The 23,366-nt window shown below is 41.2% G+C and overlaps 2 protein-coding genes across 2 annotated transcripts in view; one reads left to right on the top strand and one right to left on the bottom strand.

The window, feature by feature from the left end:
* The window catches only part of ROCK2 (Rho associated coiled-coil containing protein kinase 2), a 54,090-nt gene extending 44,368 nt beyond the window's left edge, over positions 1-9,722 (top strand). The window contains exons 9-14 of the mRNA XM_033145371.1: positions 1,169-1,268; positions 2,469-2,547; positions 3,298-3,559; positions 4,463-4,700; positions 5,619-5,765; positions 7,483-9,722. Coding sequence (XP_033001262.1) covers positions 1,169-1,268; positions 2,469-2,547; positions 3,298-3,559; positions 4,463-4,700; positions 5,619-5,765; positions 7,483-7,486 — 830 coding nt within the window. The 3' untranslated portion in view covers positions 7,487-9,722. The remainder of the gene's footprint in view (positions 1-1,168; positions 1,269-2,468; positions 2,548-3,297; positions 3,560-4,462; positions 4,701-5,618; positions 5,766-7,482) is intronic.
* Positions 9,723-12,017: 2,295 nt separating this feature from the next.
* On the bottom strand, positions 12,018-20,442 carry SLC66A3 (solute carrier family 66 member 3). The gene is made up of 7 exons (XM_033143110.1): positions 20,247-20,442; positions 18,504-18,586; positions 18,349-18,418; positions 17,449-17,506; positions 15,543-15,663; positions 14,807-14,848; positions 12,018-13,277 (listed from the first exon to the last, which is right to left on the bottom strand). The coding sequence occupies exons 1-7, from the start codon at positions 20,393-20,395 to the stop codon at positions 13,186-13,188; spliced, it is 615 nt and encodes a 204-aa protein (XP_032999001.1). The 5' UTR covers positions 20,396-20,442; the 3' UTR covers positions 12,018-13,185.
* Positions 20,443-23,366: the final 2,924 nt, after the last annotated feature.

Here is a 23,366-nt window from a genome sequence, read left to right as displayed (position 1 = left end):
ATGGCTACCCCTCTCTTTTTTGTTGGGCCTGTGAGGAGAGGCAGGCTTACCACACAATAGTGTCCTGTCCTCCCTCTGTGCCTCCGTGCCATGGTGGTTGCTCTGTGGACATCTGTCTGACTCTAGTTCCTCCATGGCTGACTGGTTCCCTATGACTGGTTGCATCTGCTGAGGTGAGTACCTCTTAATCTAGCCTCCCCCCTCCCCCAATTGCTTTCTTTCCCATCTTCAGACATCACCTGTCACTTTGGGGCAGGGGGAGGGGTAGTTCTGTATTTTCTTCTGTCAGTTTAGTTTTATGTTCTTTACATTTTGGTTGCCCATGTTCTTCCTGTGAGTTGAGTGGCCCAATATTTCATTTGGGCTTGAGGAGTTATCCCGCTCCTGGTGTTGCAGCAATAAAACTGCAAGCACATTTGCAGAGCTAAGCAGGGTCCGGTATGATTTCAAATTGGATGGGGGAACCACCTGTTGAGATCCCTGAATTGCAGGGGGTTGGACTGGATGACCTTCTGGTCCCCAGTCCGTCCGTCCCCCCCCCCCCCCGGAAAAGAGGCGAAAGACTTGAGAGGACCCTGCCTGATCCCTCCAGTAGGAGGTGCCACCCCACTCTAGAACGTCTTCCACCTGGATCCTCAAACAGAAATTCACAATAAGACAAATTTCCACTGGGGTATGTACTATATACTAGGCATACACTAAGTGGAGCCCACTACAGATTCGGGGGTGGGTTGAGAGAGGAGAGGTTGTATATGCACATTTTGGCTATCCATGAGCATGAAATCCAATTACAATCTTAAAGCTAATGAAGGACTTGGCTCAAAGACTAGACACTTAAGTACATTGGGATTTTGTTTTTGTAACTTAGTTGAGCTTTTATCATGCTTGCTGCATCATATCTTAAAGAGTTTGTTCTTTTGCTTATTTAGTTTTGATGATGTTTTACCCATTGTTTTTGATGTGACTATCGCAACATAAATCATAACAATGCATTTACTGGGTTAGACGACTTTGTTGGGCAAGTAGCTTTAGTTATCAAACTTTTTAAGTAATTCATTTTGTGATGTGGTTTAATCCTATGAAAGTATTGTCATGGAAGAAAAATGGCATGTATATATCAAAGTGAAAATTTGTTGCCCAACCTGTGTTTACTTACATTTTTTTTAATTTAAAAAACAGTATATAATTGTGAGCAGCAAGAAAATACTATTCTATCACAATGAACAAGATAAAGAGCAATCAAATCCTTACATGGTGTTAGACATAGAGTAAGTATTGTTTTGTGACATTATCTTTTTGCTTCTATTTTACAAGATCTTTCCAATGGGAAAGCTTTTGCTATGTTTTTAAAATTCTTTCCCCCCCCCCCCTGATTTTTTGTGATGTTTTATACCCGTGGGCCTAATTAGACCCAGCAAGGATCCCAGTTTGGCCCATGAGATCATTTCTCCCAAATATTGCCCCTTAAAGTGCCCTCCTAGTTGTTAATTGACAAGGGAGGGTTCTTGTAGCTGCTAGTCAAGTGATTGGCAATAGAGCAAGCCTACAAGGGTCGGCTGGTTTACAGAGGTCCTTGGCTGCATGGCAGGGTTCCCCATGGGGAAGTCCATGGCACAACTGACCCCTGCCCAAAGCAGGGCTTGGACACTGCCTATCCAGCTGATGGACGGAAACTTCATGCCTTGCCTGATTTGCTTTTTGCTCTGTATTGCTACTTGAATAACTACAGAGGAAAAATGGGTCACCTGACATCATTATACTGTCAGGTGATGGAAAGGTGAGCCAGGCTTTTTAATAATTATAATGAAGAAATAATTAATATAATTCTGTCCTCATGCCATCTAATCACAGAGGTTTATTATGTAAATATGTACAGTTGTACCTCAGGTTACGTACGCTCCGGGTTGCATACTTTTCGGGTTATGAACTCCGCTAACCCGGAAACGCAACCCGAAGCGCGTGCAATTTGCACATGCGCACAGCGTTTTCGGGGGTTTTCGGTCTGCGCATGCATGTTTGGGTTACGTTCTTTTCGGGTTACATACTGTAACCCGGAACGGATTAAGTACGTAACCCGGGGTACCACTGTAATGGTCAAGACTTAACTGATCCTTCGTTCTAATTAAAGAGGGCATGCACATATGACATCCATTTCTTGTTATTTTCAATTGCTGTTTGTTTAAAGAATACATAGGAAAAGAGTACAAATATTACTTGGAGTAATATTTGTTTGCCAGTTAAAAAAATGTACTGATTGTAGAATTTGCACTACTAAATCTTTAAAATACTGTATTATTAACACAGGTGCATTAATTTTAAATTATTATTTCATGTCCAAACTGAACTCTACTGAAGGGAAAGCTTCCATAGACTTTCATAGATTAGGTTTCATAGATTAGTATTGCTTACATTACTGTTTCCTATCTCACTTACATTTCCGTTTACTTTCTGCATGTGTGCTGCTACAGCAAATTGTTCCATGTTCGGCCTGTGACACAAACAGATGTATACAGAGCAGATTCCAAAGATATTCCTAGGATATTCCAGGTATGCCTTTTAAAAATTATGAACAACAAAGGGGGGAGAGGGTAGAAGATGATGTCATGCATTCCTTAAATAGTCAGAATACACTTGACATGGTATAGTTTCACTTGAAATATATTCTGAAGTGTAACCAAATAAAGGGATTGGGAGTTGCTATTTTTCTTCAACTGTAGAGCTGGATGGCAGAAAAATTAAGTCTTGTATTACTAAATGGGTGGAGATCAGAGTGCCCCACAAGAGGCTGCTTTCTGCATTAATGTCATTCCCGTTTATGTATCTCTGGGCTGGTTCAGGTGAGCTCCCAAGTTGGAAAGGGGAGTATGTCTACCTCAATAGGATGCTTTCATGGAAGAGAGGATTAGGGAGGTGATTTTCACTCAGTCCTCCTCGTTCCCTGCTTCCCTTGAAATGCTGCTCTGGAGGGTTTGGGACCTTTCAGAACACATTATGCCTCCCTCCCTCTAGTGAGAGCTTCTGCTGGATCTCAGTCCCTTCTTCTTGTAGAGGCAGCCCTCCTGTTTGCAGAAGGAACACTCTGCATTCAGCCCATCACATCCAGCATGTGAATAATAGATGGGATGCTTCAAACTGTGTTACCCATCTGACATCATTTCACTTTCTTTTTCATTGTTTTTTGCTGTCTGTTTGCTGTTTATGTTTGTGCTGCAGTGCAACCAATTTTTTCCCCTTTGTAAAACATGCCTCATGTGTACCAAGTATTACTGATACAGTTCTTTCTGTTTTTGATTCCAGATCCTGTATGATAATGAAGGAGAAAGCAAAAAGGAGCAAGAATTTCCTGTGGATTCCACAGGGGAGAAGTCAAACTATATTTGCCACAAAGGCCATGAGTTTATACCCACTCTGTATCACTTTCCAACCAACTGTGAGGCTTGTATGAAGCCATTATGGCACATGTTCAAACCTCCTCCTGCTTTGGAATGCCGCCGCTGCCACATTAAATGTCATAAGGATCACATGGATAAAAAGGAAGAGATTATTGCACCTTGCAAAGGTACCTAGTATGACTATAGTATAAAATGAATTGGTCTATTAGAAGAGTCAGCTGCAACTCTTCTGTCTTGTGAAATGCTAACAAGGTTGCTTATGAAAGTGAGTTTAGTCAGCTTTATGCATTTGGGATGTGTGGGTGGTTTGTGACCTGGTTCACCTACAACACTAAGCTATGGTCTGTTTAAAAAATCACAGATGAGCATGCAAACCATGGCTTGTTTCTTCAAAGTTCAGTTTGTTTTCTAGTTGTTCTTGTCTCGTGTCTTTTGCAGCATAGTGAGCAACCAGGGTGGGAAGACCAAAAAAAACCATGGTTTAAAGAAGAGTGCTGGGTTTTCACCTAACACTGAAACCATAGTTAAAACAAATCAGGGTTTGTAAATGAACAACAAACTATGAGCTCAGGTTATGATTTGTTGATACTAAACAAATCACAGTAAGCTGCTAGGGAGGGTTCAGAAGATCAAAGGAATCGTGGTTATTCTTATTAAATTACCGTACTAAACTGTCTTAGCATTGCGTATAAACCAAGTTGCTCTGTAATTTTGAACTGTTTGTTTCTTTCACAACTCTGAAAGAAACAAACATATGAAATATAATGGAGAGAAAAGGATGTGCTGTGATGTTCTGAATACATGGATAAATGCTAACATGACTTCTGTGCCCCTTGGCTTTAAAACTTTCTGTCTTCAAGGAATCAAACAAGGTGCCCTATGTGTTTGGACTTGTTCCAGATGGAACTTTAGCTTTATATGGTCTGTCCGCTCATTTGACCACTGCTCAACAAGGCTTTTCATCTTTTTAGAGTTAAGCCAAAGTTGAGTCACCTGATTTCACCAGGGGAGTTGAGGATCTTAAGTACATATGTATGTATTCTGATTTTGCTGATTTTAATGTGTTTCAGTAAATTATGATATTTCAACTGCAAAGAATCTACTACTGTTAGCCAGTTCCACAGTGGAACAGAAGAAATGGGTTAGCCGCCTAGGGAAAAAGATTCCCAAAAAGGCTCCAGCACCAGATCCGTTTGCACGATCATCACCAAGAACTTCCATGAAAATACAGCCAAACCAATCATTAAGACGGCCAATTAAACCTATCCAAGTCTCCCCCCCGAGCGAAAAGAAAGACTTTCCTACCAGGTAAAAAGTGGCATGTGGGAAATTGTTAATATCCTTGGTTTTCCCTTCTTGCTTTTTAGATTACGACACTGGACAGTTCACATAAGACAATTTTAGTTTTTTCTTTGACGGTCTCTAAAGCACGGCGTCCTGGCAGCATTTTATTACTTCGCCCACAGTTTATTTAGCTTCTTGTGGAGTATGGGAAATAAATTGATGTAAACAATAACAGGCACGTCCTTAAAATTTAAATGATTTTGTATTGGTTTATGCTGCTATTTTATCTTTTATTCCATATTTCATTACAGCAGTGATTTGCAGAAAAATAAAAAAGTCATTTAATGATAAATAAATATTGTTTTGTTAGAATGGCATGAAATGCAGTGTTTGTGCATTTCATGCTCTGCCTTGTCAGCTGTGCCCTATATAAAGTAACATTTCAGTTTTATGGGGAATATTCATGTCAAAAAGGCTATTGAATTGCCAAATATAAAATGTACAAAAGCTGCTGTAGTCCAATCTAGATAAAGTTAGCTACAATCTGTGCAGCTCATAAGTCTATTGTGTATGTTTTAAGTGCGGCTTTCTTGATCAGGGCCCATAATTTTTACTTAAAGCCCAGGTTTTAAGGTGAATATTGTTCACCCAATTGTTAAGTTATGTCAGAATACTACTAATCCACTCTTAGGAGGGAAAAGCACCACATGACATACTCCAGGATGTGTGTGCAATCCTTCAGATCAAAGCTATGCTTTGTTAGTTGCATATTCTTTACTGATGAGACAGGGCTAAGAAAGCACACAGGAATGGTGTATATGGATTCTACACTGCAGCCAATATGTCACCATTAATGCATCAGGAGAAAGTTGCACTAATTGCCATATTAAGAATTGTTTTTATTGGACTGTGGCTCATAAACTTTAAAACCTCATTTTTCAGATTAATTGATGTGGCTTGTAGAGACTGGGATTGGTCATTTGATGATATTGATTTTGATTTTGATTTTAATATTGATGATGCTGGGAACGATAACGATCTTGATGATAGCGATGATGATGATGATAACGATGTGTTTGTTCTGAAGAGGTAAATGGGTGACTATCTGTAGGAGAATGGATTGACTTTCTTAAAATGAAGCATGCTGTTTGGATTTCTCCCAGCAGTCAAAGTGTGCCAGCTTAAAAGCTCCCAAAAGCAATTTTACGACAAACGCAAAAAAATATTTAACGATGCATGCATCTAACTTCTGAAGTATTTTGAAAATGTAGTCATCAAAACCCACATGGCCATCTGTGTTGTAAGATGCTCTTCAACTGTGTATTACTAACTTTCTGCAAAAAATGTTTTGTTTTTAAAAAAATCTGTATGTTTTATGTTTTTTATATGTTGCTCCAGGCTCAAATGTGGGCAGCAACATATATCTGTTTTGAAGTGTGGTGCAGCTTTTTATTTTAGCTGATGACTTGCATACGTACTGTATTGCATTCTTTGGTAGTGCCTTGAGAACTTGGTATGCTTTTTTTTTTGCATCCGTGTGCCATTTTTATTTTTATAACAGCTCATTCGTGATAGAAGGGACCAAACCTCGATACAAGAAGCTAGCATAGAGCAAGCCCCAGCGTGAGTTAAGGTAGCGTAAAGTGCTGGCCAAGCTGCCCCAAGCCTTGCAGAGGGAAAACAAGCCTTGCTGGCTTCTAAGATCATGTGACCAAGCTGGAGAGTTTTATGATCTAGCCAAAGTACCCTCTCTCTGGTCCCACTGCAATATGCCCGTAGGGAACACTCCCCAATTTCAGGGTTTACACCTGTTTTAAGGTCAACCAAACTTGGCTTAGCTGGCTGGGTCCCAGCTGAGCCAAGAGGAGAGACATGCGCTAACTTATTTCTGACCAAGACACATATGAAGAAGTTAAGCTGGCATACCTTGGCTTCATCCAGAACCTCCTGGCTCAGTTGGATACCCACACTCATTGGAAACTATTTCCACTTTTTTCCTAGGCAAAAACCTATCCTGTTTAAGAGGAAGGGGAGGGATGTAGAGTTCCAGTCTTTCCCCAGCCCCTACTCTCCTTCCCTTTCCCCACCATACATCTCTGTCATTGAGGCCATAGACTTGGATGGGGCCAGGCCTCATTCCCCAAATATGGCCAGGCTTCCTATTTCCCCAAAGCAAACATGGCCATCCCTGAGGAGGATGTTGGGACACTCCACCACCCTGGTCGCCCAAGAAATGCTAAGACTTTCAACCCAGAGTTTCTTTTTGGCGAAATACCTGTATTTTTCTTTACTTTAGTAGCTTTTTAAATACGAAAATAGGAACTGCTAAAAGCAAAAAAGACACACCCTCCCCACAACTCAGCAGCTGCATTCACATTGGAAGCAAAATGGGGCTCAAAACTAAGGGATACAGAAGTCTCTTCTTGAACCCTTTAAGGGGGTAATGGTGGTTAAAATCCCCTTAAAACCAGGAAGAGGAGGACTGTGTATGCCTGCTGCCCTTGAGCTGTTTGAAAAACTTATTTTGCCTGGTGCCCACTGCTGTTTGTTTAAAGGGAAGAAGGAAACAAAGACAGAAAGGGAACAGGAGATCAACGAGATGTCCTATCAAACGATTTCAAAGCAGGTTGTAAGACACTCTTGACCTGTTAGGCTGTCCCAGGCTGATGGGAGGTCCAGCAATTTCCCAATGCTGCTTTTGGCTTGGATCTTGTTTGGGAGCCTATAGGCCATTGAATTAATTTCACTGTTTTTAAATATGTTTTCTAGATTTTACTGACTAGATCCTTTTTTAATTCTTTTTCAGCTAACTGCCTCCTATGAATACAATCACTATTGGAGTTGATAAGACTGAACCATCATATTCCTGGGGTTACGAATATATATATAGGTGTTTCTGAAAGACAGTTCAAGTATAAATAGATAAGAAGTTTACAGAGGCGTGTGTTTTTTTGCTGCAATACAACATACTAATAATTCCTGTGTTGTTTTTTTAATGTAATCCCTCTGGATGACTGAGCAAGTTAGGAATGGTTGGTAAATAGTACAAGGATACTCTCAAATTCTGTTCTACAAATTCTCTCTGGGAAAGACTCGCACTACATGTCACAAGAGGAATAAAAGGAGTGGGGAAACGTGATGAACCCATCTCTTGGTCGGTTTTTTTTATAGAGAAATGCAACCAGCAATTTTGCCAGAAGAAAGGGCAGTAAGGAGGGTCTGACACACTGATGAAGACTGCATCTTAAAGAAGTGACCATTATACTGTGTGTGTATGTGTTTTGGTGTGTAAATATGTATATTGTACTGTAATGCTGCAAGAGGGTTAAAAAAACTTTCCACTTTATTTTTTATACATATTATTCATATACCATTACCTGCAGTTGCAACTATGCACGTGTATAAAGCCATACTGTTGAATTTTGCCATTCATTATCTGTATATCAAAGGCTGCATGTCTGTGTTCAGCAGCTACATATAATAACTTCCAAGTATATATCCAGTTAGTACTTAATGGGCAGTCCTCTTTTACCAGTCTTGAATGCCTTAAATTAATGTCATTTCCTTAAAGTCTGTGCCCATTCTAGATATTTAAGAGAGATAAAGGATGCAGAGGTTTGCCAGCTCTTAGGATGCAATTTTGCTTTGTGGCAGAACAATATAGTGCACTATGTTTACAATATAATAGTTTATATCATTGTCAGTCTATTCTGAATGTATATCTAAATGGGGAGGGGAGGGAGGGGTCAGTTGAGTACTGATTTCAAAAACAATGAACTGGTAGTATTAGAACTAATATATAGCTTTCATGCTTAGGCATAACTTCCCATCCACCCTTTGTACAAACCTCAGTATTAGTCATTGATTTTATATTACCCTTACTAAGTGCTGCAAAACATCGTTCTGCCTTTCTTTTTTGCATACTATTTTTACATTTTCACCACACAATATCTAAGGACTGTCACCAATCCTTAACTGAAACATACTGTAGATGTATTTTAAACTTTTTGAATCCTGTTCTCTCAGCACATAGCATTTGGAATAGGAAGATAATTTCAGTTGTGTGTTTTTGAGAACATATGTGAGGAAAGGGCCTTAGAGGCACTTAATCAGATTTTTTTAAATAAAAAATTTGATTTTGTACAAAATATAATTTATGTGAGATTTTTAATGCCGTGTCCATAATTTATCCAGAAAAATGCATGTTTTATACAACTACAGTATGCTATAATGTTAAAACATGGCAGTAAAAAAGGAAAAGAAAAAAGAACTATTGTAGCCTCCTCCTTGGTCTCTCTCTCTCTCTTTTCATATGTTTACATATATATGCATATATATGTTGTGTGCTAGTGCTAATGAAATACAGAATTAACATTTGAATGAAGGAAATGAGACATTTCACTAGGTTGTTTTCCTTAGTAGGTATTTGAAAGGAGAGAACCAAGATGTATTTAACATCTCAACCCAAAAAAATTGGTACAATTCACCAAACAGGACCCCACTCCCCTGTAGTTTTCAGTTGCTTCAGGAGGTCTTGTGCAGTAGAATGCAGCAAGTTTGAGCTCACTACAAACTGGGATCTTCTGTCATTCAAACCCCCTTGAAATGAGTAAGAATTTGTTTCACTGAGTCACGCATGGAAAGAAGATGCAGTGGTCTGGGCCTTTAAGTACATCTTTCCACTAAACCACTGTGACTCACCAATCATATATTCAGTTATACTGTTTATACACACACTAGGTATGAGAAGCTGTGCATCCCATAATTTAAAATATACCTTTATCATTTCAGTTATCTTTAAGCCCCAATGGCACAGCAAGAGTTTATCATTTTGCCTGCTTGTTTTGAATAGTGAGAGTACAGCATATTTTTAAAAATGCATATTTTGCATACAAATCTTATTTTTAAACATGTATACAATAAAAAATGTTTCCATTCACTGAAGGCATACATATTTTATATAAAATTGTTATTTGTGGGAAGTTCTGAATTGGAAGAAATATATATATATATTTTTAAATAAACTATTTGAGTAAGACTAAATAATTCCTGATGTTGGTAAGTTGATTTTTATAAATTGAAATATCCAAATGGAACATCTTGCATAGAACTGTTATTTTAGAATTCTGAAGGACAAAATGTTGCTTACATACATTTATAGGGAAATACATTTTTAACAATTCTTGGAATCAGCTAACCAAAGCTGGACAAAATGTTCCCTGTGTTTAAATGTAGCTTTGTGTAACACCTTTTGAAAGATCAGATGATGTTCTGTGCCTGATTAAAAGGAGAGTGAAGCATTAATTCACGTCCTTTCCAGAGAATAGCATAAGCGCTCAAGCTTGGCAGAAGAATAGCAGGTCACAGGTACATTCAGGACTTGTGTTTGTATGAGCCAATCTGCCAGAAGATAATGGACCATCCAAAGGTTGAAGGGACAGCTATCAAATTTGATCACTGAGGGAAAGGGGGGGGGGTTTGGAGAAGAGGAGGCCACATCCTATTTCCTCATGAGGAAGAGTTCAAATCAGTTCCTTTAAAAAGCATTGGACATGGACAACTATTCTGTTGCATATTTTGTTGGAAGTAAATCCCATTGAGCACAATGGAGCTTCAGTCTTAGTAAAGATTGGCAGGATTGTTCTCTTACCTACGTAGACCATCCTTTGCCACCATCATGTCTTGGATCTGACTACGGTAATTCACAGACACTCACTCTTAGGTCAGGAAAATGGGTGGGCCCGGGACCAGCTCCCTCTTGGCAGAAGATGGTAGTTGGAAATCAGTCTCATACTCTAGCAGTGGGATCATATTCTTAAATCCAATATCCCAATGCTGCCTATGGTACCAGAGCCCCCTGAATGGATGCATTTTTTTTTAAAGAAAGACCATTGGATTTTTAAAGACTTCGTTGGTTAAGGTGAGGTCAGACCAGAGATTTCCCATTCCTGGTTTAGAGATGCAGTATCTCTGAAAGTTCTGGAGAAAAAGCCACAAATTGAACAAGTCGTTGGGAATTTCCCCACAAGTTTGGCAGAAATGGATTGATGTTCAGATAGGAAGGTACCTGGCAATACTTTCCTTAAGAGCCCCTGCTACCCAAGGCCCATCATCCAGTAGCCACAGGAAGTCTGCTAACTCATCTGTCTACCTTCACACAATGGATAATTTCATATGCCTCACTTGTGTCTCCCTCTGCTTGCTTTTCTCCAAACTAAAAGGTACCAGTAGTTTGTCATGCAGTTGATAACACTGCTATATATGCACCTAGCTTGTAGTTTTCTGTATCCCACTGTTCTGAGAACAGGCTGCTGCTTAAGACACAACTTCCACATTGTACCTGGTCCAAGGGAGTAAACGTGGGCACTGCTAGGTTTTGCACTTGAACTAGCTGGAAATGTGGCACAAGATACTGAAGTATCTTCAGAACAAGAATGACGAGCACCAGATATTGCTGGACTCCCAACTCGTATCATCCCAATTGACCATGCTAGCTAGGACTGATGAGAGTTGGGAATTCTCTTAACATCCAGAGGATGGCTTGTTTGCTACACCAATCCAGGAGGATTCCCTGCCTGTATAATTGGGAAAACCCTTTGAGGCAAATTGACAAGTCATTGATAATGTATGCATTTTGGACTGGATCTTGCAAGCCTGCATTGTTTTATGATTGCTTCCTTCGGTTCTTCAATTTGCTCTGCTTGGCAACAGCCCCCATCCACACACCAGCTTGTAGTAAGTCTTCTCTTCACGTTAAAACACTAAAGCTTTCCACACAATGGGAGTTCCTAGTTAGTATTTATCCCATAATGCAGTGCAGGGCACTTTGCCAAGGAATGACACCTTGAAATACTATCTTCTACCTTGGTGCTAAGGGACGGGGGTGGCGCTGTGGTCTAAACCATAAAGCCTAGGGCTTGCCAATCGGAAGGTCAACAGAATCCCTGAAATGGGGTGAGCTCCCATTGTTCGGTCCCTGCTCCTGCCAACCTAGCAGTTCGAAAGCATGTCAAAGTGCAAGTAGATAAATAGGTACCGCTCCGGCAGGAAGGTAAAAGGCATTTCCGTGCACTGGTCTGGTTTACCAGAAGCGGCTTAAGTCATGCTGGCCACATGACCCAGAAGCTGTCTGCAGACCCAGCTCCCTCGGCCAGTAAAGCGAAATGAGCGTCGCAACCCCAGAGTCTGAGACTGGACCTAATGGTCAGGCGTACCTTTACCTTTACCTTTGCGCTAAGACTAAATTTATGGTACTCATTCTTCGGTAATGTACAACTGCTACAGCAGATAAAGCCATAGGTTTATTTTCCCCAAGCATAGATTTAAACCATGCAAGAAGCATTGTGTTTAATATAAAGCTTTTATTGACTTAAAATAGGTTCTAGTCATGCAAAGTTTTCATGGCTTGGCTTGCTCAAAAAGGTATAGATTCAAATTGTACAGATTCAGCTCAAAACACCATTTTTGCCTTTTCCTTGCTCCACAGGGAAGTAGAGAATGGCTGCTTGCTTTCACATATTTGGAAGCATTTCTGAAAGTGCCTTTCAAAATAAAGGATTTTATATTTATATGCTTTCTGAACTGTGACGAAGCATTGCCACTCTTTTCCAACTGTCACTCAAAAATGCCACTGGATCCTAGATAGCCAGCCTAAGCAGCTGTTTTTCCCAGCTCAGGCAAGTTTATAAAGGGGTTTATATTCCTGGAGTTAAATGTGTATTTCAACCAAAACAAACCCATTCTTGCCGTTATTTTGGAAATGCTTAAAGCATTTGTGTAGGCTGTTGTTTCTTTTACAGGCACCCATTAGATATTGAGAACCAGCTAACCAATAGGAAGTTGGATGTGTAAAAGAATAAGACCCCAGCCCAAAGAAACTTAGCTATTCTAAACTATTATTGCAGTCCATGAAACTTGAGAACCAACTTACTATGCAGCAGGCAGGACCAATAGGTTTACTGAGCAAGTAGAGGAGGTAAGATTCCAGTTGTGTGCAAGAAAGAGCACACTGTAACCTCAGAAACATACGCTTTAGCTATGCAACTTAAGTTTTTTGGTAAGGGGCCGATGCAAGAGCAACTAATACATTTAAGGGTGCTACAACCTCATACCCTGGAACAATGCTTGTATTACACATAACTAGAATTTGACAAAAAGGGATGCTACAACTGCATTTACGTTTGGCAACAGGTATTTGATGGGAGAGTGAGAGACATAAGAAGCTGCTTTAGTATTTCAATAATTGTATATGGGCACACATTCGGCAATCCATTAAAATTTTCTTATAAAATACATCCAAGTGTATGCATGCCAACAAACATCAGAACTTGTATTGAATTCATAGTGGCAACTTCCTTTAGTGTGTGAAACATCAGCAGTTTCCCATTAAATGGATTGCTGGTTTACTGAAGCTTGGTGGTAACTTTGGTCCTAATTTACCGTGCTGTCTCATATATTGGTTTCATTCTTCCTTTCGGTCCAGACCACTTAAAATAGACAGAACATCATCTTAATCACTCTTCTTTGCTGGCTTCCTGTAGTGCAGTATAGTTGCTGTGACCCATATATTCAGAGCCATCATGACTATGAAACGGACCAGAACTGTGGGGGGAAGTGTTTAGTTAAAAACTGCTTTGTTTTTCTCCATTTTACTGCATGTAATGTAATTAATTTACTATATTTCTAGTTAGTCTCTCATAGGATACACACTCTCAAGACAGGTTACAATTGATCAATAGAAGACAATATTAACATTCTATGATTTAAAGCAGTATAAACTGTCAGTATTAAAAACGGTTACGGATAACGGTTCTAAAAACAACAACACACACACACACACAAATATTTTTTAAAGCCTCAAAGCATTTTCTTAAAGATCTGTGCCATACAATTTTCCCTGTAGAGGGCATACCAGAAATAAAGAGCGACCATGGAGAAGGCCCTGTCCTTGATGCTAACCTAACCACTTTTACTTGTAGATCAGAGCCCAAGGCTTTGAATGCGAATTCTTCAATCCTGGGCAATGGTAGTCTTTCATATAGCCTGGTCCCAAAGCATTTAATGGCAGGTGTGGCTAATACATGGCCTTCTGGGTGGTGCTGAACTACAACTCCTATCATCACCCTGACCACTGGCCATACAGGCTGGGATTGATGCGGGTTTTAATTCAGCAACATAGGCCTGCAGGTTAACTACCCCCGCTTTAAGGTTTTAAAAGGCCAATATTTGAGCCCAGAAGCTAAGAGAAACTCCCGGGTATAATCACAGCTATGCCAACCTGTCGTCACGGTAGCTACTGAAATACCTGACAACTGTGTTAATTTGCATGCATCCCACAAGGCAAAATTCACACACGGAATGCGGTTTCTGTCTACAGATCCCCTTAACCGCAACATAATGCGCAGTGCTGGTTGTGACATGCACTGCCTGATGCAAATCGCACGGCTGCCATCCACGCCTGCAAAGTGGCAGATTGATTGGAATGTACATTTCCACCTGCCTTGTCAATATCAATATTGAAAGTGCAACATTAATATAAATCATTTTGAATTGCAGAATTTATATGCAGAGGATTTTAAGTCAAATTCCCACAGTAGATGCTTCTAATCCTTCCGTTTAAAATGCAAAGTAGAGGTCCGAAGAGACTGACTTGTCCAAAACAATTCAAGCATTTCCCCCTAAAGAGATACAGCATAAACCAGATATTTGCAAGATTCTGTGTCCCCACCCCCCACCCCAAAAAAATGTCTTTTCTGAACTACCGTATATGCCAGTGCAACAAAAATATGGAAAGTGAACCTCAGGTGCTAATTACAGATGCAAACTAGAGTGACCCAGTGTTTGTAGCCAATGTTCTGTCTGCTGGGCAAACTTTGCTTCCTCTCTATTCAAGTGTGATAAAGTCCATTGGCTGAAAAGTTTGCCTCTCTCACCATCAAAAGACGTTGGTCCAATGACAGCCTTTTCTGTTCTAAGCTTCCCCAATTATGTAACCAGGTAGCATAAAACCATCTGCACTACTGCTATTGATGGAAATGTGTCAGTGTATTTGCTGACCAGTTGAGGACAGTTCTCAGCGAAACGAATTTTAAATTGCCACACACACAAATCACCTGGCATTACAATATTACCTGTAACATCCTTTGTTGTCATTACTGTTGTAAATATCCTGGCTGCAATTGAAAGAGAGCATATTAGCACACTTTAAACAGGCAAAAGGAGAGAGTTGTCAAGCAAATATACTGGCCTTTTGAAACCTGTAGTTTCCCCAAGATAAATGAAATGGCTCAGTTTAGAACCATTTTTACCCCCTACGCAAGATGTTTTGCTGATAATTCTGCATTCCTCTGGTGTTTCTCCTTCCACGTGCGATTCAAATTTTTGTTTCACATTAAAATTGCAAGCTAATCCAGCCCGTTTAAGTCAACTTTATTCACTGTGTGTAGTTTCTACACCACTCCCAGCAGAATTTCCAGTGCAGGTGAAAGACAGATGGCATTCTCAGTACAATGACACCCACAATTTCCATTCATTTTCTCTCTGTATAAGGATATAGGGAACCACCTCCAAAATGTTATTAGGCCGACAAACTTTTAATTTCCCTTGGAATTCCTTTGAGCACAAAACTCGGATGTTTGCATTACACAATTTTGGAGGCAATTCTATTTCATGCATGAGCTGCTCCCATCAAAACAAGGATGTGTGTGTTTTTTTGGGGGGGGGCAGAACTGAACCGGGAGTTTGCACAGGGTAATTTGCATCAGAAAATGTTCTGATGCTGGCGGCTCTAGAGAGCCATCAAATTTAAGCATGCTTGCTTCATTTGTATTTAGCAAACAAAAGCTAAAAGTTTGAGAAGCTGCTTACTTGCACAGGTATATACGGCTAGACTCCAAGTCGTGGCACTCACTTGCCCAGAATCTCTCGTCCGCCAAAGAGACCGAAGCTGCACAAGTTTACTTGCAGCGCTGATTACAGTGCTTAAGTTCTGCAGGGAAGGAAAAGGGATAGAGTGGGAAGTACTGGTTGTGGTGGAAAAATGTCCCAATTCAGGATAAATCAGCTGCTTTGGAGAGTTTTAACTCTGAGCTGAGATTTAAATCTACAGTACTCTGAACTTCTGAATACTTAACAGCTCAATCACAACCACGTCCACTCAGAAGTAAGTTGTATTGAATTCAGTGGTGCTAACTCCCAGGTAAAGGGGGCTAGGATTGCAAACCTAAGCGTGCTTTTTTGCTTAATCCCAAACATTTAAAATACAAACATAGTCAATCTCAGCCCCTCTCCAATCTTGTCAAGTGAAGCCTACCTATAACTTTATAGTAGTACAGATTCAGCGCTCTTACTTAAAATCAAAAATCAAAAAGCTAGCTGCAATCTGAATGGCTCTTGCAACACTCACAAAGGCAAGAAACGGAATGAAGAATTTGTTAAAATGGCTTGGCTCAGCAAATGTTTAACGTGTCACAGACAGCTTAAGGTCCTCCTTGTTTTCCATAAGCAGTAGGAGAATGAGCCTATGAGTGATTTTCAGGAGTAAGAAACGCTGCAGCAATGCCCAGCAATTGGGGAGAAGTATCTGACTCATGGGTGGCCCATTCTCTAGTACAGTGTTTTTCAACCTTTTTTGGGCAAGGGCACACTTGTTTTATGAAAAAAATCACGAGGCACACCACCATTAGAAAATGTTAAAAAATTTAACTCTGTGCCTATATTGACTATATATAAAGTAATTCTCTTGAATAGGAATCAAATAAACACAATTTTTCCCACGGCACACCAGGCAACCGCGGAACAGTGGTTGAAAAACACTGCTCTAGTAAGCACACACACTTTTAATTCCACACTGCTTGGGGCTCAATTTAAAGCACTAGTCGTCAGGTGAACGCAGGAAGAGTAGTTAATTTCAACAAGAAATGTGCATAAATGTTTTACAATATACCATATTTTTCCGTGTATAAGACTAGGTTTCCCCCCCTAAAAAAAATGTCAAAAATTAGGGGACATCTTATACACAGATATTGCTGAGGGTAGACTGTGTATTTTTGAGACCCCCAAAATAGGGGGCATCTTATACATGGAAAAATACAGTATATCTTAATCTAGGTGAAGGGGGTGGGGGGGGGAGAAGATAATGGAGCATGCAACAGCCAGGTCACTGGGTTCTGGCAATCCACCACTTTCCCACATTGCAAATGGAAACTTTCCACCAAGAACAGGAAACATTCAACAATTGTTTCCCAAATTTGGGGTCTGTTTTCAGACTACAATTCCCACCATCCCTGACCACTGATCTTGCTAGCTAGGGATGATGGGAGCTGTAATCCAAAAACAGCTGGAGACCCAAGTTTGGGAAACCCTGCATTAAACAAGAGAGACTATATGGATACTTTTGCTGACCATGATGTGCATGCCAAGCTTGTGACTCAACTGGACCATGAGAAGCTTGTTCTGTTTACTTCCTGCCACACTGAGCTGTGCCATGGTTTGTCTTAGTGTGTCATCCAAACCTGGGCTTATGTTCCAGCTCTTTCCTTGCTAACCATGAGCTGTAGCCAGTGTTTATTATTCAGCTTGAGGTTAGCAAGGAAAGAGCTTAACCAATCTGGGTAGTGGGTTAGCTCAAGTGTGGTGCAGGATTTTAAAAAGTCAAAAGTGGCTGTAAGCTTTCCTCTGGAAGCCTGCGCATTCACGCAATCTGGGTGAGCCAAAGTTTGGCTTACCGTGATGTGCAAACTAGGCAATAGGTGCGTTCCTTCCAACTACTTACCATAGCCAGGTCAACTATCCATTTCTGCAAGGTTAGCATGTACCATCCTGCCACAAATCTAATCTTGAGGTTAAGTTGCATAAGGATGATGGCACTTGGTAGTTCACTGGGTTAAATTCACTGGGTTCACTAAGTTCACTGGGTTACACCCTGTCTTTCCGGGCCAAGAAATGTAGCCTCTCAAGGTAGCTTAAGGAATGAATTAAAAACCAATTAAGGAATTACTAAATTGCAAAGGTAGCCTGTAAAAATCACCACAAAGGGTTTCTAGCCCCAAGGCTGTAAATTTTGTGATTGGATACACCACTCTCGGGCAGCCATGTTGTGGGCTACGCCTCCCAGGCAGCCATTTTGTGCTTGTCCCCAAAACACACTCAAAATTCCAAATGTGCCCATAGGCTCAAAAAGGATGAAGATCATGCTGTAAAAGGTAGGCAATGCTTCATCATGCCAGAACCCAGAGGGGAATTTGGACAGGGTGCTCTTTTGAGGGGATAGGGTTTAATTACCCCTTGTAATTACACCAAATAAGCAAATTATGGAAATATTCTTATGTGTAATTTATACAGTTTGCTCTACCCTGGTACAGAGTTTTGATTTTAATTATAAGCACAGCACATAAGCTAAAAATAAAAGAATCCCAAGAGTTAAAAGAAAGGCTGTTCATGCTGGACCTGAACTTTTCCCACAAAGCCCTTATATTCCATTACAGTGAATCAATTGCAAATGCTGCACCTTAATCCACTAGAAAACACCTGAATAAGATCCTGAAAAATGTGCACATCAAATCAGGAATGTGCGCTGAAAAATAGTTGCTTCATTCAAGAGGATGGAATACAAAAAGAACCAGCAGAAATGCTTTATAAATGGAAATGAGCAAACAGGTAGTTAAAAGGATACATGGCTGTGTAAGGCAAAGCATGCTTCATTTTGCCATCATAATGAAGAACAAATAGCAAAAGAATGACATCTGAAACACAACAAACAAATATGTTGATCATGAGCGAGAGAAACAAACGATGCTGCAATATTGGTGGGTAGGAGCAATGCACTACCTTGCACAATGATGATAGGATATTCTATATACGTCGGCAGAGGATAATTGTAGTAACTCATATACCGCAGGCATACAAGGAAGCTGAAACGGAAAGGTACAATTTCAATTTCCACCTTAAGCACACTTAAAAGGAACACAGGCTCCGTTTCAATATCTTTGCCCCGGTTCAGATGCAGAGCAGTTAACTACAGTGGTGGACTTTGGGCTTTCAAATTTCAGCAACAACAACATTCAGTGTCTGCCCATCCTTCCGCCATAGTTGCGGTGCCCCTCCCCCCCGCCCACAAGTGCCCTCTCAGCTCTAGGTGGGCAAATCACTCGTGATCTCCTCAATCCACCTGATAAGGGTCAGTTACAGAGGGCAAGACATGACTTAGCCCTTAAAAACACAGGGCATGAATAAACCTAATCTGTGGGTTATGAAGCACAACTGCACTGGAGCACAAAAGGGTTGTGTGGTACAAGCTATACAGCGGTACCCCGGGTTACGTACTTAATCCATTCCGGCTTACAGTACGTAACCCGAAAAGGACGTAACCCGAACAATTCGCTCTGCACATGCACAGACCAGGAAAACCCCCTGCGAAAAACGCTCTGTGCATGCACAAATCGCGCGCACATTGGGTTGCGCTTCCGGGTTAGCGGAGTTCGTAACCCGAAAAGTACGCAACCCGAAGCGTACGTAACCTGAGGTACGACTGTACCTTTAAAGCACATTTGTTCCCTCAAAGAATTCTGGGCACTGTAGTCCAACCTTCAGAGTTCTATTTCCCAGCAACCCTTAAACTACAGCGCCCAGAATTCTTTGAGAGGAAGAATGTTTCGCATGTGGTCAAAGGGTACAGTGTGTACACACACACACACACACACACAGCTAAGGATTTATTATTACTGTATTTGCTTTCTGTGTTTTATTAGCATGGCTGTGGTTGTAGAGTCCACAGCACTGGAATAAGGTGGCTATTCTGTGCAAAACAACCTTGGAAGTATCCACCCAACCATAAGAGAAGAGATTTAATAAAACAGACCATATCTTTTAAATACATAAAATACATACATTAGGGCTTGTGGGAAAACCACACCTTCTGCTCCAGGGAGCTCAACCTACCGGTATATAGAAGAGGCTACCTGGAGCCAGTCTGCAATACAGGGAATGAAATCTGCACATGCTCGCATACTACTTGTTACTTCATTTATTTATTTTTTCAAAGTTGCCCAAAGAAAAGAAAAGAAAACCCGTTTGGGAGCCATCACGCAAATTAAAGCCACGTTTACGTCTCTTGAAAACAGGAGCCAATGCTCACATTTCTCTTCCGCTTAGCCCGGGAACTTTTGAATCATCTGGTGGCAGGGCAGGCCACACATGATACAGCAATCATAGAATTGTGGACTAGGAAGGGTCCCCCAACCGTCATCTAGTCGGACCCCGTGAAATGCAAGAACGCAGTTGCCTAATCCTGAGAGTAGACAGCGCCTGAAAGCGAGACCCGCCCAGGAACCCGACCTATGCCAACTTGAGTTGAAAGCAGCTCCGGAAATGAAAACATAACGGGGAGTGCCTTGCCTCTGGGCGTGTTCAGAGTGCTTCCCCCCGCCCAACACTAAGTACTGTACAGCCCTAGGGGGAAAGACCTCGCGTGCTTCAGCGCCAGGAAACTCTCAAGAAAGAAACGGGAGTTCTCCCTCCTCCGAAACCCAAGAGAAAACGAAGCCCAGAACTTTAAAAGATCCCTTTACTTGCCCACTCAGCTCCAGCACCAAACTCTCCAGGCTGACTCCCCGGGCGGACTTGGCAGCCAGCAAGGCGGCTCCCTGCGGCACTTTGAGCACCCCGCAAGCCAGGATCGTGCTCCAGTTGGCCACGTCCAGCAGCAGCGACTCCGACCCCATGGCGATGCCCCCTTTCCTCCGCCCCCCAAAAGATGCTGCTGCAGCCACCGCCGCCTGTTCGTCTCCTTCCTGGCAAGGGCTGCTTCCTCCGCCCTTTGCTAAAGGGACCACCTCCTCCTGGAGCGAAGGGAGGAAAACGCCCAGTGGGAGGAGAGATGGGGGGGAAAGGCGGCGCTGTTTCTCCCCTTGCACGGCGCGCGTGGCTTGCAAAAAGGTATTACTGTTATTCCTCAGTCACACACATCCCTTTCCCCCTCACTATTATTACTAGTCGTAGTTGTAGTGATAGTAGTGCAGTAGTAGTGTGTGTATCTATCCCTCCCCCCGAGAGCTGTTCCTAGTTTTTGTTTTTAATGATTCCTGGCGAGGGCGCAGATGGAAACGAAAAATCCTATTCCCAGATTCAAAGGCCGCGCCCACAATAGGAGGAGGGGGGGAAGCCTCACGAGTTAACTCCTTCGCGTCGCCCTGCCGCGAAGAAGTAGGCTGTTGGCAAAACCCAGTGGTGTTTTGTTTTGTTTTTAATCCATTTTGTTGTTGTTTTAATGAGGTGCCCATGCTTGATCAAAGCGCCGTGCGTGGCGGCGCACAATGGTTGCGAAAGAAAAGAGGTTCGTTCTTGCCTACGGTTACAAAGAAAAGCACTGGGAACAACTGTTGTCAACATCACCTGATGCAAAACAGGGCCTATTCTCTTTCAGTTGCATTACTCCTTTCCCCACCTCACAGGTAGGGCGTGATTCCCCCGCCCCCAGTTATGTGTTTCACAGCTGGTTATGTTTTTCCAATTGCCCTGTTAAGCTGCACCTGTTGAATTTCTTTTTTTCCAGTCAGCAGAGGAGTTGGAGGGGGGGGGGGAGGCAGCTTTGGAAGTTATGCACAACTCACTGCAGAATTAATCGTATGTTTATGCAGAAGTCAGTCCCAGTGTGATCTTACTGCTTTGGAAAGTGTGCATGGGATTGCAGACTTGGGTTGCAAGCCTATGTACATTTATTATTACTATTATTTATTATTACTATTATTAATTTCATTTCTATACCACTTTATATTTTAAAGAAACAATCTCAAAGTGGTTTACAACACATTAAAACTTCAAATAAAACAACACAGAATAAAAAAAAATCAAGCTTCAAGGAAAATATTTCTTTTTTATATATCTCTTTATTGATTAAAATCATAACAAATAAATCATCATCAAACCATATCAGACAACTTTACATACATACCTATCATATATACATCACACAACTTACATATATACACTTCATTCTCACATACTTTACACACCATCTTTCATCACTTGAGATCATTCACTCTCAACACTTCCAATTATCCTCTTTGTATTTCTTGTCTTGTTTCCTTTAACATAACGTACGTTTGTATTTCCCTTTTGTTTCTCATGTTCATATCTCAAATTTTCCATTTAGTTACTTACTAAGGTTCAATCTAAGTCTGCTACCAGGATTCCATTTAAGCCACTTTCCGTTAAGTATTCTTTAAATATCCTCCATTCCCTCCAAACCTCTTGGTTGGTCTGTCCTCTTATTTTACCCGTTAATTTGACTAACTGTAAATATTCTAACATTAGATTTTGCCATTCAGCTATAGTTGGTATAATTTTACTTTTCCAATTCCTGGCCACTAGCATTCTCGCTGCAGTAGTGCCATACATACATAGTATTCTTTTTTCCTTTTTGATTTCCTCTGGCAAAATACTGATCATGAACATTTCCGGTCTTTTTTTGAATGTACTTTTTGTCAATTTTTTGAGTTCTTCATAAATCTGGCTCCAATAATTATTTATTTCAGAACAGGTCCACCACATATGTTTATATGACCCAGTTTCGTTTTCACACCTCCAACACAGAGGGGATCCATTTCTATATATCTTTGCTATTTTTTCTGGTGTATGGTGCCACCTATACATCATTTTTAAGGAAAATATTTCAGATCCTTCTCTAAGTGACATTTTGCTTTTCTCACATTCATTTACCTACTTAATTTATATAGCTGCCCATAGCAGAAGTGCTCTAAGAAGTCAGTGTGGTGTAGTGGTTAGAGTGCCGGACTAGGACCTGGGAGTTGAGGGTTCAAATCCCCAAATGAGCATGTTGCTGCATAGGATCAGACAACTCAAATCTGAGGAGAAACACTGAGTAGCCTACTCAAACTAGCCACTGTAAGCTCAAGCTTTTAACAACAGCTTGATGAGTATATGCTAGCTTGCAATGTTTTATATTTCTGCACTGTGAAGGGCTTCCACCTAACGCTGTCTGTCAGATAGCCAGTGGGTCGTCGTCCCCCCATATATTGTTGGACTCCAGCTACAATCATTGCCAGCCAGCTTAGCTAATGGTCAGGAATTACCGGTATGGTGGTTGTAGGCCAAAAAATAATAATACAGAGAGTGCCACTGATTTGTGTCCCAGGTAATCCTGTGGTTCTTCAGATGTTGGTGGACTACGACTCTCATCAGCCACACTCAGCACAGCCCATGGTAAGGGATGGTAGGAATCATAGACCAGCACATCTGAAAGGTCACAGGTTCTTCCCCCTTGCTGTTGAAGACGGGAGTATACTGAGCTTGTATTTTCACCTTGTTATTTGGCAAAACTAGAGTACAATCCAGACACATTCCTGTTTGACTTGAGTGGGCAGCAATGACACGCCATAGCTTTATTGGTACTCAAGTATGTCTGGAATCCTCACTGTCTGATTTGGAACATTCAGGAAAACAGGGGAGGCTGGTTGAGAGAACTGTAGTCTTCACATGCTTAGAAGCCCACCCTTCTTTGCATGTGCTAGGACTGGAATTCAAAACCTGTTTCAGGATTGTGTGACTCTGTGCTGCCTCCACTTCAGCCCTGCACTTTCCCCAAATCTGACTGTAGTGATGGGTTTGAGGCTGCAATCCTAACCCTGCTTGATCTGTAAGTAAGCCCCATTTGAATTCAGAAGACTTCTGAGC

Source organism: Lacerta agilis, chromosome 3 (genome assembly GCF_009819535.1).
Source record: "Lacerta agilis isolate rLacAgi1 chromosome 3, rLacAgi1.pri, whole genome shotgun sequence".
NCBI classification, from domain to species: Eukaryota; Metazoa; Chordata; class Lepidosauria; order Squamata; family Lacertidae; genus Lacerta; species Lacerta agilis.
This window is presented reverse-complemented; position numbering and strand designations above follow the sequence as displayed.

Coding starts and splice junctions, on each gene's coding strand:
- SLC66A3 (XM_033143110.1), bottom strand. CDS start 20,395: ATGGGGTCGGAGTCGCTGCTGCTGGACGTGGCCAACTGGAGCACGATC. Junction 18,419..18,503: donor TCCTATCATCATTGTGCAAG/GTAGTGCATTGC, acceptor GTTGTGTTTCAG/ATGTCATTCTTTTGCTATTT. Junction 15,664..17,448: donor GGATAGTTGACCTGGCTATG/GTAAGTAGTTGG, acceptor CCTTCCCTGCAG/AACTTAAGCACTGTAATCAG.